General features: G+C 38.2%; 1 protein-coding gene across 2 annotated transcripts; it reads right to left on the reverse strand.

Moving 5' to 3' along the window:
* Window positions 1–8,249: 8,249 nt before the first annotated feature.
* Window positions 8,250–11,945, reverse strand: LOC149818557 (peroxidase P7-like). 2 transcript variants are annotated; one of them, XM_089984816.1, is made up of 4 exons: window positions 11,655–11,945; window positions 9,910–10,101; window positions 8,946–9,111; window positions 8,250–8,891 (listed from the first exon to the last, which is right to left on the reverse strand). In XM_089984816.1, the coding sequence occupies exons 1-4, from the start codon at window positions 11,862–11,864 to the stop codon at window positions 8,500–8,502; spliced, it is 960 nt and encodes a 319-aa protein (XP_089840942.1). In that variant the 5' UTR covers window positions 11,865–11,945; the 3' UTR covers window positions 8,250–8,499. The 2 variants fall into 2 exon arrangements, with proteins under 2 accessions (XP_089840942.1, XP_089840941.1); XM_089984815.1 differs by having other exon boundaries at window positions 8,495–8,806.
* Between the last annotated feature and the right edge of the window lie 1,833 nt (window positions 11,946–13,778).

The raw sequence follows: 13,778 nt of genomic DNA on the forward strand, positions 1-13,778 counted from the left end.
AAGCCGAGGTCGTCGTTTAGTACCAGCGGATTTGCTACGAAATTCGTCGTTCGTTATTCCGTCACAATTTGCGACAGAACTGGCGACAAATTTATTCTATCGCCAGTTAGCGTCAAAAAATTCGCGACGTAAGCTATCCGTCGCTAAGCTTGTTAGCGATGGAATGAGGTCGTCGCTAATCCACTGCTTTGTTGTAGTGAACATGATCTGCTCACTGTGAGCTCAGGTGAGCTAGAAACGATTGTCATTCTAACTGTTCTGAGCTTAAGAATGAGCTCAATCGACTCTGACTGACATGGGTCTAGGATGACCTAGGGGTTAAATGGTAATCTTCCTAATAAAAGTGGGTAAAATGGTAATTTTCTAAGACAGACTCGGGGTTAGACTCCTGTACTAACCTACCAGGGTTGACATCTGCACGAGGGGTGTGTCTGAGAATGGATGAGAAAAATTTGGAGTGTTTATAGCAACCATAGGGGAAAGGGGGCAACTACACAATAGGGGAATGGGGGAGGGTTACCTGCGAACGGGGCTCACCGGAAAACCCAGAGGGAGAGCAATGAGAGAGAGAACGGGAGGGGAAAGAAAGAGGAGGTCGCCAGGAGGTCGATGGGCATCAGGCTGAGGATGGGAGGTCGATGGGTGCTGGTCAGGCGGGCGATAGGAGATCGCCGGGCGGCGGGCGGGCAATGGGAGGTCGACATGCGATGAGAGGTAGACGGGCGGACAGGCGGGCGACCGATGAAATAAAAAGGGAAAAGGGGCTCGCATTAGGGATTTATGGGAAATTTAGCGATGGATTTGCGACAGCAAAATTTCATCACAAACGCCATCGCAAATGTGCGATGGAGTAGCGACAAATTTTTTTTGCTGCTGAGCTATCGCGAAGTTGTGACGGAGTTTGAGACAGAATTGTTCCATCGCGAATCCATCGTTAATTCACGATGGATTCTTGACGAAATTTTTTCTGCCGCTAATTTCATAAATAATTCGAATATTAGTGACTAATAGTTTTCTCTAGCTAATCCGTCACAAATTTGCGACGAAAAAAATCCATCACAAATTTCTGTCGGTGATTAAAATTTTTCTTGTAGTGAGTTGAGCTTTGCTTCCACCTCATGTCTCAATCTTATAGTTGACATTACACCAAGAGAAAAAGTTTGACAACCTGTTAGGGCTCAACATATGATAACTCACTCCAAAGGACTAACACGAAAACCTAAGGTGTACTTGGCTACTAAATATCCTTTAAGTTTGGCCTTATTTATGAGTTGGTTTAGGAAATTGAAACACAAATTTTCTAATGCAATAGCAAACACTACAAGAAAAACTCCAATTAGCAACAAATTTTTTCTGTCGCCCATTTGCGACGGATTAGCGAGAGAAAAATATCTATCGCTAACATTCAAATTATTTATGGAATTAGCGATGGAAAACAGGTCATCGCGAATTTGTCGTGAGTTAGCGACGGATTAGCGATGGCCAAATTTCGTCCCAAACTCTGTCGCAAATGCGTGATGGCTTAGCAACAAAAATTTCATGTCGCTACTCCATCGTAAAGTTACGACGGAGTATGTGATAGAATTTGGCCGTCGCTAAATTTCTCATAAATCCCTAATGCGAGCCCCTTTTTCCTTTCTTTTTTTGCTGTCGCCCGCTCGCCGCCCATCGAGCTCCTACTGCTCACCCGCCCACCACCGTTGCCCGTCGACCTTCCATCGCCCGCCTACCGCCCGTCGACCTCCCGTCCGACAACCGCAGATGACCCCCCACCCCTCTATCTTTTTCTTCTTTTCTTTTCTTTTTCCTTTCGTCGACCCCTGCCGCATCTTCCGCCCTCCTCTCTTTCTTTGGGATTGCCGGAGGGCCGACAACCCCTGTTGTGCCCTCCCCTCTCTCTTTGTGGTTGCCGGGAGGTCGGTGGCCCCTTGTCGCATCTCCCGCCTCTCTCTCTCTCTCTGTGGTTGTCGGAGGGCCCGCCCCCCTCTCTCTCTTTCGGGTTGCCGGAGGGCCGACAACCCCTGCCGTGCCCTCCCCTCTCTCTCTGTGGTTGTCGGGAGGCCGGTGGCCCCCTGTCGTATCTCCCACCCCCTCTCTCTTTGTGGTTGCCGGAGGGCTCCATCTCAAAAGGGACTGAGCCCTTCAGCTAAGCGAACCAGGCTGGGATCGGTTCAAACCGAGCTCAGCTCGGTAGGGTGACTCAGGGGACAAGCGCACTTCCTCTTGGCTGAAAAAAATAGGAGGCAAAAGGGGGTGGGTTGCGACTTCAGTTGCCGCACCAGGTCGGCAGGGGAAAAAGAGCAGAGTGGGGTGGGGGGTCGACACCCTCCCTCCTAGCAAATCCAGGCTGGTGCCCCCTGCCCCCTCTCTCTGTGGTTGCTGGGAGGCCGGCAGTAGAATGGCGGACAGGGGTCGTACCCGTGTCACTTTTTGTTCTTTAATATGGCTACAACCTTCTAAGTCTTCACACTTTTGCAGTTTTACGCAACATCCACCTTTTGACTCTACATCCCGAGCCCCGTATCATTTACACTCGTAGACACTCGAGCGCGTCGCAATCTCACAAGGTAGGGGAAAACTGCACGAGGACTTTGAAAACTGCAAATCAGGTAAATACTCGTGGTGAGTAAGTGATGCAAGCATATCACATGTTATTTAATTTATTGGATGCAACACTTTTTTGTTCACACACTCATTTAGTTGTGGATATCTATGACTATTTTGATGGAGTTTAGAGATCATGTTGAGTATGATTTTAATGTATGAGCATAGAAGTGTTCTTATTTTTGGAGTTCGGATTCCATGCTACTCATGGTAGTAGTTAGCGAGATATTGAAGTGTGTTTGTTGCAGGTACATGTTTGACATTGTTTTGATTTGAATGTATTGTAATGTTTGATGTGATTGTATTCATGCTTGCATGAAGTTACTTTTAATTTGTTTATGACTTCAAATGAATGTATCATGTTATGAATAGTTTGCACATGAAAATATTAAGTTATCAATGCATGCATCATAGTTCTTGTGATTGTATGACATTACATATATATATATATATATATATATATATATATATATATATATATATATATATATATATATATATATATATATATATATATATGTGTGTGTGTGTGTGTGTGTGTGTGTGTGTGATATATATCAAATCATTACATCTACCACGAATGCATGATAAATTTGATATTTTCTTCATCATAACATTCTGATGATTCTCTTTTAATTGGTTAGGATAATATTTGTAACATCATACGACAAAATGACTGCAAACCGTGAATGGATGTACCATAGGATAGTTGACAATGAGGTATCGCTTGAATATATGGATGGTGTTGACAGTTTTATTGAATTTACAATGGCAAGTGTCAGTACAGTGGATCTCACAGGTCAGATTAGGTATCCCTGTAAGATTTGTAAAAACAATCAATTTGTAGAACCTCATGGCGTTAGACATCACCTATGTAGGACGGGTTTTATGAGTGATCATCAGAATTGGACGTTTCATGGTGAAAAATTTATGAACAATTTTGATGCACGAGTGAATGTAGTGCATAATAATTCTTATATGGATTTGATATTTGATGCCGCAGGACCAGAACTGAGTTCTGCTATGGGTCCTAGTGATGTAACAACTATGGTAGAGGAAGAAGCACCAAACGATGCAGCTAACAGATTTTATGATTTACTTAGAGAGTCTGATCAACCACTTTGGAATGGTTGCGAGAGTCACACTATCTTATCTGTAGTTCTTCAACTACTGAATTTGAAGTCTAAGTTTAATTTGAGTCAATCATGTTTTGACCGTTTGTGCTCTATTGTGAAGAGTATGTTGCCCAAAGATGAAAAATTACTACAAAATTTTTATCGTGCGAAGGTTATGGTCAACGCTCTAGGTATGAGGTATCAAAAGATTGATGCTTGTCCAAATCACTGCATGTTGTATTTCAAAGATCAGGAAAATAACAGATCATGCCCATCATGTGAGCATCCTTGGTTCAAGCCAAAGACAAGAGGCAATAGTAGAATGAGGTCAAAAGAAGTATTATACAAGTCACTCCGCTACTTCCCTCTCACCCCTAGATTGCAACGATTGTATATGTCTTTAAGGACAACTGAACACATGAGATGACATGCAAATAAAGTTCGACATGATGAAGACAAGATCACGCATCCTGTTGACGCAGAAGCTTAAAAGCACTTTGATCGTACTCATCAGAACTTTGCAATGGAAGTGAAAAATGCTAGGCTTGGTTTATGTACAGATAGATTTAATTCATTTGGGGGTAGATCAACTCCATACTCGTGTTGGCCAGTATATGTAACTCCATACAACCTTCCTGCAAGCTTGTGTATGAAGCGTCAAAATCTTTTCTTGTCTCTAGTGATCCCTGGTCTAACCTCTCCGTGCCAAAATCTTGATGTATATTTAAGGTCATTGATTGATGAACTGAAAGTACTGTGGGATGATCGTGTTCTCATGTACGATGCGCACAAAAAGCAAAATTTCAATATGAAGGTTGTTGTTCTATGGACAATCAGTGACTTTCCTGCATATGGTATGTTATATGAAATGTATTGCAATGATTTAAAGGTATTGCAATGTTTGAATGTATTGCATGATGTTTTTTATTCTTTGATTATATATCTTCGATACATATAGAGTTATGATTTGAATGTATTATAACGTGTTTGAATGATTGAATGCATTATAATATTTGATGTGAATGATTTGAATTATTTGAATGTATTGAAATGTATTGCAATGACTTGAATGATTTGAAGGTATTGCAATGTTTGAATGTATTGCATGACATTTTTTATTTGTTAGAATGTATCTTCGATACATATAGAGTTATGATTTGAATGTATTGTAACGTGTTTGAATGATTTGAATGTATTGAAATATTTGATGTGAATGATTTGAATGTATTGAAATGTATTGCAATGATTTGAAGGTATTGCAATGTTTGAATGTATTGCATGACGTTTTTTATTCTTTGATTATATATCTTCGATACGTATAAAGTTATAATTTGAATGTATTGTAACATGTTTGAATGATTTGAATGTATTATAATTTTTGATGTGAATGATTTGAATTATTTGAATATATTGAAATGTATTGCAATGACTTGAATAATTTGAAGGTATTGCAATGTTTGAATGTATTGCATGACATTTTTTATTTGTTAGAATATGGTTCATAGAGGTTACAATTGTCGATCACCCAGTAATAACCAGTCTCAACCTTCATCTTCACGGGCTGATTTGATAGATATATCATTTAACTAATTATATACTTGATTAGTTTAAATGCGCGTTGTGTAAATTTCTAACTCATTTTTTTGCAGATGATGTTTCGCCTGCACATGACCCACCTACACCAACTGTTCATACAAGTCACGAGACAATGCTAGATGTAGGGTCTTCTTAGTCTGATACAAGAAGACTCATTCAAATAGTGTATATCGATAATCAATCGTAAGTATTTTATTTTTACTTATCCTATACTTATCTTATAAATATTATATATTGATAGTTAATGTGTACCAATTCATGTGTAGTGTGAGGTTCGAGCCACAAGAAGTAATACGAGATATTAGAAATTCACTAGTTCAACATCTACCAGGATCGGTTGCTTAATGAAAAGAGTACCCGAAGGAGGTGTTGGATAGATTGTGGTCCTCATTCATGATATACAATTGTTTCACATAGTTAATGTATTTCATATTTAATTTCTTTTATAGTCATGTCTACTAACTTTCTGAAAATATTTGTAGGCTTCGAAACGCTTCACAACTACGATGGAGGAGCAAGATGCGAGAAAGGTGTGGCGGAAGGTGGATGACAATCGATTTGCAAACATGCTGCAGAATATAAAGACTATAGCAAGAAAAGCATCTAGCGAGATAGATGATCCACTGCAGTGGAAGGGCCATGGACCTCCTACTATCATGTCAGATGTTTGGGATGTAATGTGCGACAAGTGGGCAAAACATGAATTTCGAAATCGCTCAGCGAAAGTTGCACACAACCGAGCAAAAATGCTCGATGCCCATCTACACATAGGTGGATCTAGGACTTTTGGGAGCCACTTGGAGAAAATGGTAACTCATCAATCTATATATTGTCAATTTTATAAGTATTGTTATAAACCTGTTAAATAATTCTTTTATCATTTAACTTCGCAGAAAGCAAAAAAAGGAGGCATTGTGCCATACAAGGATGTGTTTGTTGAAACACATAAACATAAGACCACAGGAGAGTTCATATCAGAGAAGGCGAGAACGACAACGATATGTATTTATTGTATTAATAAATATTATAATATACAAGTTATCATAAACATTGTAATTTTTAATTATTAATTCATACTGTAATCATTACTTTGTAGGTGTCATATGAGCAACAGATGGTAGAACGACATGACGATGACTCCACTCAGCATCCACCTTTTGATCCTGCAGCATGGGTGACTACAACAGGTGAACCAAAAAAGGGTCGTGTGTTCGGGTTTGGGAGTAATATGAATACCTCACTAGTCATTGCTTCATCCAGTCACGACTCACATAGTTCTCTCGTCAGCATCAGCTCCAAGCATCCGATTGACCCGCCTAATTCTTGGGATGGTGTACGCCAACTTGTTAAGAACACAACGCTTGACTATTTATATGAAGCAATTTTCGACGTTGTCCGTAATGAGTTGTGTAGTTTTTTTTGGGACAGGGAAACTTCGTCTGCAGGTGCCTCTCAGGTATGAAATTTTCATGTGATGTATTGCATGTCGTTAGATTTCATGTTACTTTGATTGCCTTAACTTAGGTGCATTGTATATAATTTATTTCATTATATTTTGTTTATCAATACTAATTTTTCTTTTCTCTTGTAGGTTGCTGAAGATAATCAGCGTAGAAGAGCTGAAGGGGCAGATCGAGACAATGAAGAAGATGATGCACAGAATCTTGGCGATGATTAGATTCATATGTTGAATTCGTTGTACCTTCTTGTTGTTTCAAAAATGTAAATGTTCACTTGTAAATAATTAGAACTTGGCGAAAATTATAGTGGATAGATAAATTATTTTAGTTGCTTTTTATATGTATTTTTTATGTGTACTTTATTTTTTATACATAGGAAATATAAATTGTATCACGAGATTTTTTTCTCAATATTTATGTTTTAAACAATTTTTAATTTTTTTTTGTTTGCGACAGATATTTTCTGTCGCTATTTACTATCGACGTCCAATTTAGCGACGGATTAGGGATGACTATTAATCCATTGTAAATGTGAATCGACCAATGTTTTTCCGATGAATTTTAATTTGTCGCTAAGTCTGTCGCTACAATAGCGACATAATTAGCGACGAATTTTAATCTGTCGCCAAACCAAAATCTTCGAATATTAACGACGACCTTGTGACGAATCGTGGCATTCGCTAATTCGTTGTAAATTAGCGACGAAATTTGCGACAAATAGTTTTCGTCGCTAATTAGCGACTATAATTTTGTGATGAAAGCTATCCGTCGTTAAGTCGATGCTAATCCGTCGCTAAACTGTTTAGCAATGGATTGATGACAGATTAGCGACGGATTGATGTCGTCGCTAATCCACAGATTTCTTGTAGTGAAATGGAAGAAGGCCATGAAGGAGTATGATGATCTCTGGATTCTTGTGCCTCTCACTAGTGCTCATATTCTAGTTGGGTGCATGTAGATCTACAAGATAAAGCGACACAGATAGTTCTATTGTCAGATACTCGTTTATAGCAAAAAGTTATAGCTAACAAGAAAGGATTAATTATTTTGAGACTTTTAGTGCTGTAATCAAACCAACTATAGTCAGGACAATGTTGGTAATTGCTATTAATTATGGGTGGTCCATACATCAATTAGATATTAATAATGTATTTTTGCATGGATTTACGAATGAAAAGGTATATATGGTGCAGTCTCAAGAATTTGAGAACAAACAGTTCCCAAATCATGTTTGTTATTCAAGTTCTGTTTTGGGTTGAAACAAGCCCCCGAAGCTTGGTTTGATTAATTAAATACCTATCTGGTTCAACGACTAATACTCAGAAAAGCCAAGAAAGGAGCTGTGGAATGGGCCCCCTTTTTCTCAGCCGATGCAGAGATCATCCAAAACCTGTTTTATACTTAACAAGCTATATTGATCATATCTTTAGAGTATGGGCTTTCAAAAATGTAAAAGGAATAAAGACGAAAGATGTCGATTTTTCCTCCATAGTATATACCTTCAATAGTATCCAATATTTACCCATTATTGAAGTATACGTACAACCAACTAATCATACATTATACATTATTGAAAAGGAAACACTTCACAGCTAAAGGAGAAAAGAGAAAAGAAAAAAGAGAAACACGAACATGAGTGCAAGTTATGCATTCATAAGGATACAGGGCACACATTTATGGTGCAACCAAGCACCTGTATGGCAAACAAAATCATCCAATTCCTCTCAGTTCACCACCCTGCAGTTCAACCTGATCTCCCCATCGAACCCAGTGAGAGGTTTGATATCTCCCATGTTGATCATGGATGCGACGAAGTCTGCATAGAACGCATCGGTGTCATCACTGTAACTTCTAACTAGGGAGTCGGTAGAGCCACCATTGTACAATTCCTGATCCGAATGGAGGAGACCAACCCCGGAAAGAAGATTGGTGTAGTAGCTGTTGTCAAAGTAAGTTGGGGTCTGTACATCAAGATCTGCCAAATTGTCATCCCCTGAGCCAGCAGTTCTTGGGCAGCATGGTTGCAGTGTGCTAGCAAAGGAATCATTTATGTTGGTGTCATTATATATATGGTCCCTAAAAAAGATGCACCTTGCCTGGCCAATAGTATGAGCCCCTGCTTTTATAAAGGTGTTAGAGAGAGAGAGAGAGAGAGAGAGTTGTTTTGTACCTGACAATGCAACCAGATCTTGGACAGAAAGCCCTTGGGATTTGAAGCTAGAGATGAGTTGATTTAGGTTGAAGCTAGGAGGTGGGAGGCTGGTGTTGGCATCAGCTTGGCTTGCTGTTCTGGCATCCCTTCTTCCCAGCTTCACATCCCAACTTGGTCCACCCAACTGTTTTGTAACATATAATTCACATTAGTAATTTGTACACTAAGGGGGCATTGATTGGCAGGACCCAAATTATTTTCCGGGATGATTGCATCTTATCCAGCATGGACAACACATCCTGTATCAAATGTGGGACATTGGTGTCCGCACAAAGATGGTTTGCGGTGATGAGCTGTCCAGGGTGTCAAATGTCCCCTAAGCCCGTGTTTTAGGATAAAAGGAATTTGATCTTTTTCTTTGTTTTTATTAATCCAGGTATCCACATGACATACATTTTTAGTTTTCTCAATTAATTTGATTTTCAAATATCTCAAATTTCTATAAAAAAACTGTTGAAAAATATAAATCTGGTTTTTTATCTTTCCAATATCCCATTTATCCGGATAATTGTTAATGCTAACAAAACAGGCTGTAAAAGTTTTTGTTTTTTGTTTTTGGACATCCCATTACGAGTAGAAAGATGCCACATTGACCGTAACCCTCGTTTAGTCACCATGGTGTAAAACTCCCATGTCTACTCCTTCCCTACCCAATGGAGATAGTTTCCTGTTGGTTTTGATCACTTGGGACACACACCTTGGATATCGAACTCGTGACATCCTTTAACTTGAACGCGTGAATCTGGCTAACCTAGCAAGATATATGGAGCCCTTATGGGCAATACAATAACAGTTTGTGCACTAGTTTTATGTTCTTTTTCTGATGGTTGGATGTTAATGAATGAGCGATGATTTAACTCGCCCTTAGTTTAGAATAGTGAGTAATAGAAAAAATAAAGCGACACTGACAAGAAGCACTCACCTCAACAACAGAGTCTCTAGCAACTAGAGCAAGTATGTCAGCACAGGAGACAACACCAGGACAAGCCTCCTCGACCGCAGCCTTGATAGCATCAATTACCTCAAAACCTCTGAGGGAGTTGTTATTTGGAGCTGCGGTCTTCTCTCCAGTAAATGTTGGTGTGTCATCTAAGAGAACAGATCCATCGCATCCCTAACATTGATTATAGAACATGGTCAGGCCATTTCCAAGCCTATATCATAGATGTAGATAGCTAGCTAGCTAGTTTTTTCAATTTGTCAAAGGTGGTTCGGTAGCAGAGAACGACTAAAGCAAGGCCTATCTTTTCTTCTTTTTTTAACGAGTCACCGACACTCAAGCCCACCAGTGAAAGGCACCTGCTCACATCAGGTGAGTGTCAAACTAAAGGAAGGACTAATTTATGGGGGAGGATCAGGTGTAATGTGATTGCACACTTTTAGTGTGCTGCTGAACCTGATCACCCTCCATCTTTAAGATACAGCCTATCAGCTGTGGGCCCAACAGAAGATGGTGGGTGATCACGTACAGAAGCAAACTAAAAAGTGTGCAATTACATTGCATCTGATCCTCCATCCTAATTTACCTGAATATTATATACTCTAGAGCAAATATCATGAACATTGGTCTAAAAATGATGATACAATGTGTGCGTGCGTGTGAGAAAAAGAAACATATGTTTTTTTACATCCAAACATTGCAAGTGGAAGTGTTCTAGTCATAAACAAACTCTCTCTCTCTCTCTCTCTCTCTCTCTCTCTCTCTCTCTATATATATATATATATATATATATATATATATATATATATATATATATATATATATATATATATATATATATGTGAGAAGGGGTATGATCCTACCTCTTTTTTCTTTAGGTCTCATTAGGATCCTCTAAAAATGATATTTTCAAGTTTTTTTTTACTCAATCTGAACCTTTAGATGTGTTTATCATTGCTTATTTAGTAAGAAACAAGCTTTCTTTCAAATTGATTTGATGTAAAAATGTTAACATTTTATCAGCAAATTTTACTATAATATCAACCATTGATTTTTTTTACTTCTTTAAAATACACATTTAAGCAACGAAAGTAAGTCAAATACATAATCTATATTGAGTAAACAATGATAAACACATTTAACGGTACAGATACAGATCCAGGAAAAAATACTTGAAAGTAGTTTTGGGGAAGGTTCTAATTAACAGGACCTAACAAAAAAGGGCATAAACATATCTCTCTCTCTCTCTCTCTCTCTCTATATATATATATATATATATATATATATATATATATATATTCACCTGCATGCTCTCAAGCTGAGTTCGAGTCTACATGTGAGTGCCTCCTTACGCAAGGCAAAGTAGGTGGTTGCATATGGGTCGAGGGGGCACCCACAGCCGTATGTATGGCTGGTTAAAACTTGCACAGCTAGGTCTTCAGTCCTGGGTGCAGTTTTTTTTTTTTTGAAAGAAAAATAAGTCAGATTGAATTAAAACAGAAAGATACAGTTGTGCTGTTTGTGACGAGAGATCACTAAACAGATTTGGTGCAAGAGACTGAACGTCACTTGAGAAACAGAGATACAGGTAACCCTATTACAAGTTGATCTATTGAACGAGTGAGCACTCCAGTAATATGAAAAAAAGAATTATATAACAAAGAATGATGGCTTGCATATAGGTGCACAAATATTTAGAGAGAGAGAGAGCTGGGGGATGTATGTACATTAACAAAGCAGTCATGGAAGAAGAGACGAAGGACAGAGGCGCCCATCCGATTCTCTTGGGCCACTGCTTGCTGGACCTGATACCGAATGGTAGAGAAGAGGTCAGGGCAAGTCTCACAGTAGAAATCAGTTGTGAGTTGAGCAGAGGAACTCCTTAGCATGAGGACTAAGATAGAGAGAGCAACCACAAATGTAGAGTAGGAAGCCATTGCCAGTGACTAACTAATGTCTTCCAAGGCCACAGGATGGCTTGACAAGTAATGGTAGTGTGAGCTCCATTTATAACCAAGTTTCATAACATGTGAATCAAATTGACTTGCTCCTACCCAGCAGCCTCTCTCTCTCTCTCTCTCTCTCTCTCACGGATGATAGCGGGCATCTAAACATGTCTTTGGGAGTTCATATTTAATCAATGTCTACTTTTGCTTCTTATCTAAAGCACCAGTGGAATTACTAAAGAGAATAATAGCCTATAGGCAATACTTGATTTGGGTACTCAAGTTGGAAGAAACAAAATCATCATGACAATGCGGGCCAACTTCAGTAAAACTATCTTACTGTAATGACAAAATCTATCTATTCTCGAAAACGATGGACCACAGAGATATTTTCATACTCCATACTAGATTGTATAGAACCCTTGTAACTAGGTTGGGAAACGAGAGGAACGAAATGAACATGAGGTGTTTAAGCTTAAGCTCTTGATGAGCTCGTGCTAGCTCGTTTACAGGAGGATACATTGTTCCGAAATTAATTGTTGGGCTCTAGATATTTTGAGCCAAGCTCAAACTGATATATATATATATATATATATATATATATATATATATATATATATATATATATATATATATATATAAAAGAAAGGGGGGACCGTCTAACCAAAAGAAGGTCCAAAATCTACAACCAACGATGACTAGAAGGCTCCCCTTCTCCAAAACTTGAGCATCTCATCGATCAGACCTCATATATATATTTTTTTATAATTTATTTAGCAAAAACTATGCTTTACGCAAAGACTTCACAACATATAGGCATGTTTTTTGAAATGTAAAAAATCGATCTCATAATGCATTTAAAACTTTACAATACAAAATATTGTGGGTCATAGATTTTATCGCTTTCAAAAATGTATCTAAATATCGAAAATTGATAATCCAAAATATGCCACTCACTAAATGAATGATAAAAATCCAATTTATAAAGTTCATCGATGAAAAACTCAATTGTTAAAGAAGTAACACCATCAATTATCATCAGCTGTAGATTTTGAACCTTCCTTTGGTTGGACGGTCCCTCTTATACATAAGAAATTGAAAACCTACCCAATGGAAAACCTCCCAAACCTACCCAATAATAAACATTTATCAGATTTTTGGTGCTGTTTTGAAATGATGACCTTACAGATGTGTTCAGTATGTTTGTTTTACTAAAAATTGACACTTGGATCATGTATTTTGGATGAAAAAAATGGTATTTGGAGCTTCAAAAATTTATGAAATTATAGGCTATTGATTTTTGAAACCTTATAAAAACATATCCATGCATCGGAATCAAATGCTGTAAGAACTGATTCCTATAAAAACAAGCGCATAGATCACATCTGTATGGACATAATTTAAAAAAAACACCAAAAATCTGATAAATATTTCTTATTGTGTAGGTTTGGGAGGTTTTCTATTGCGTAAGTTTTCATTCTTCATATATATAGCAAGAGAGAAACGGGTAGGTGTGAAATTGATATGTGCTGATAAGTGCTAAATAAGTTTTCTGCCCTTTGGACATTTTTTCGCAGTTTTGATCGCATAAATGTGTTGGGCATGGTCGATTTACGAGGAATCCACACCTGTATCATGTGTTTTCGATGAAAAAAATGATATTTGAAGCCTCAAAAAATTACAAAAATTTGGACCTTTAATTTTTTTATCCAGACACCTGTTGCTTGTTTTCCAATTACCGAGCCTGTTCTGTGATTTAGAACATGCTCTCTGTGAGCTGAACCACAAGCAGCTCGTCTCATTTCCCAGCATTATAATTAATTCACCTATAAACTGAGGCCTAGCGCGCCTAACCTGGTTAAATCTGCCAATGGTTCTTATCATTTCTTTGATCAAGTCAGTTGT

This window comes from Nuphar pumila, chromosome 13, assembly GCF_984573655.1.
Source record: "Nuphar pumila chromosome 13, dmNupPumi1.hap1.1, whole genome shotgun sequence".
In the NCBI taxonomy this organism is placed as follows: Eukaryota; Viridiplantae; Streptophyta; class Magnoliopsida; order Nymphaeales; family Nymphaeaceae; genus Nuphar; species Nuphar pumila.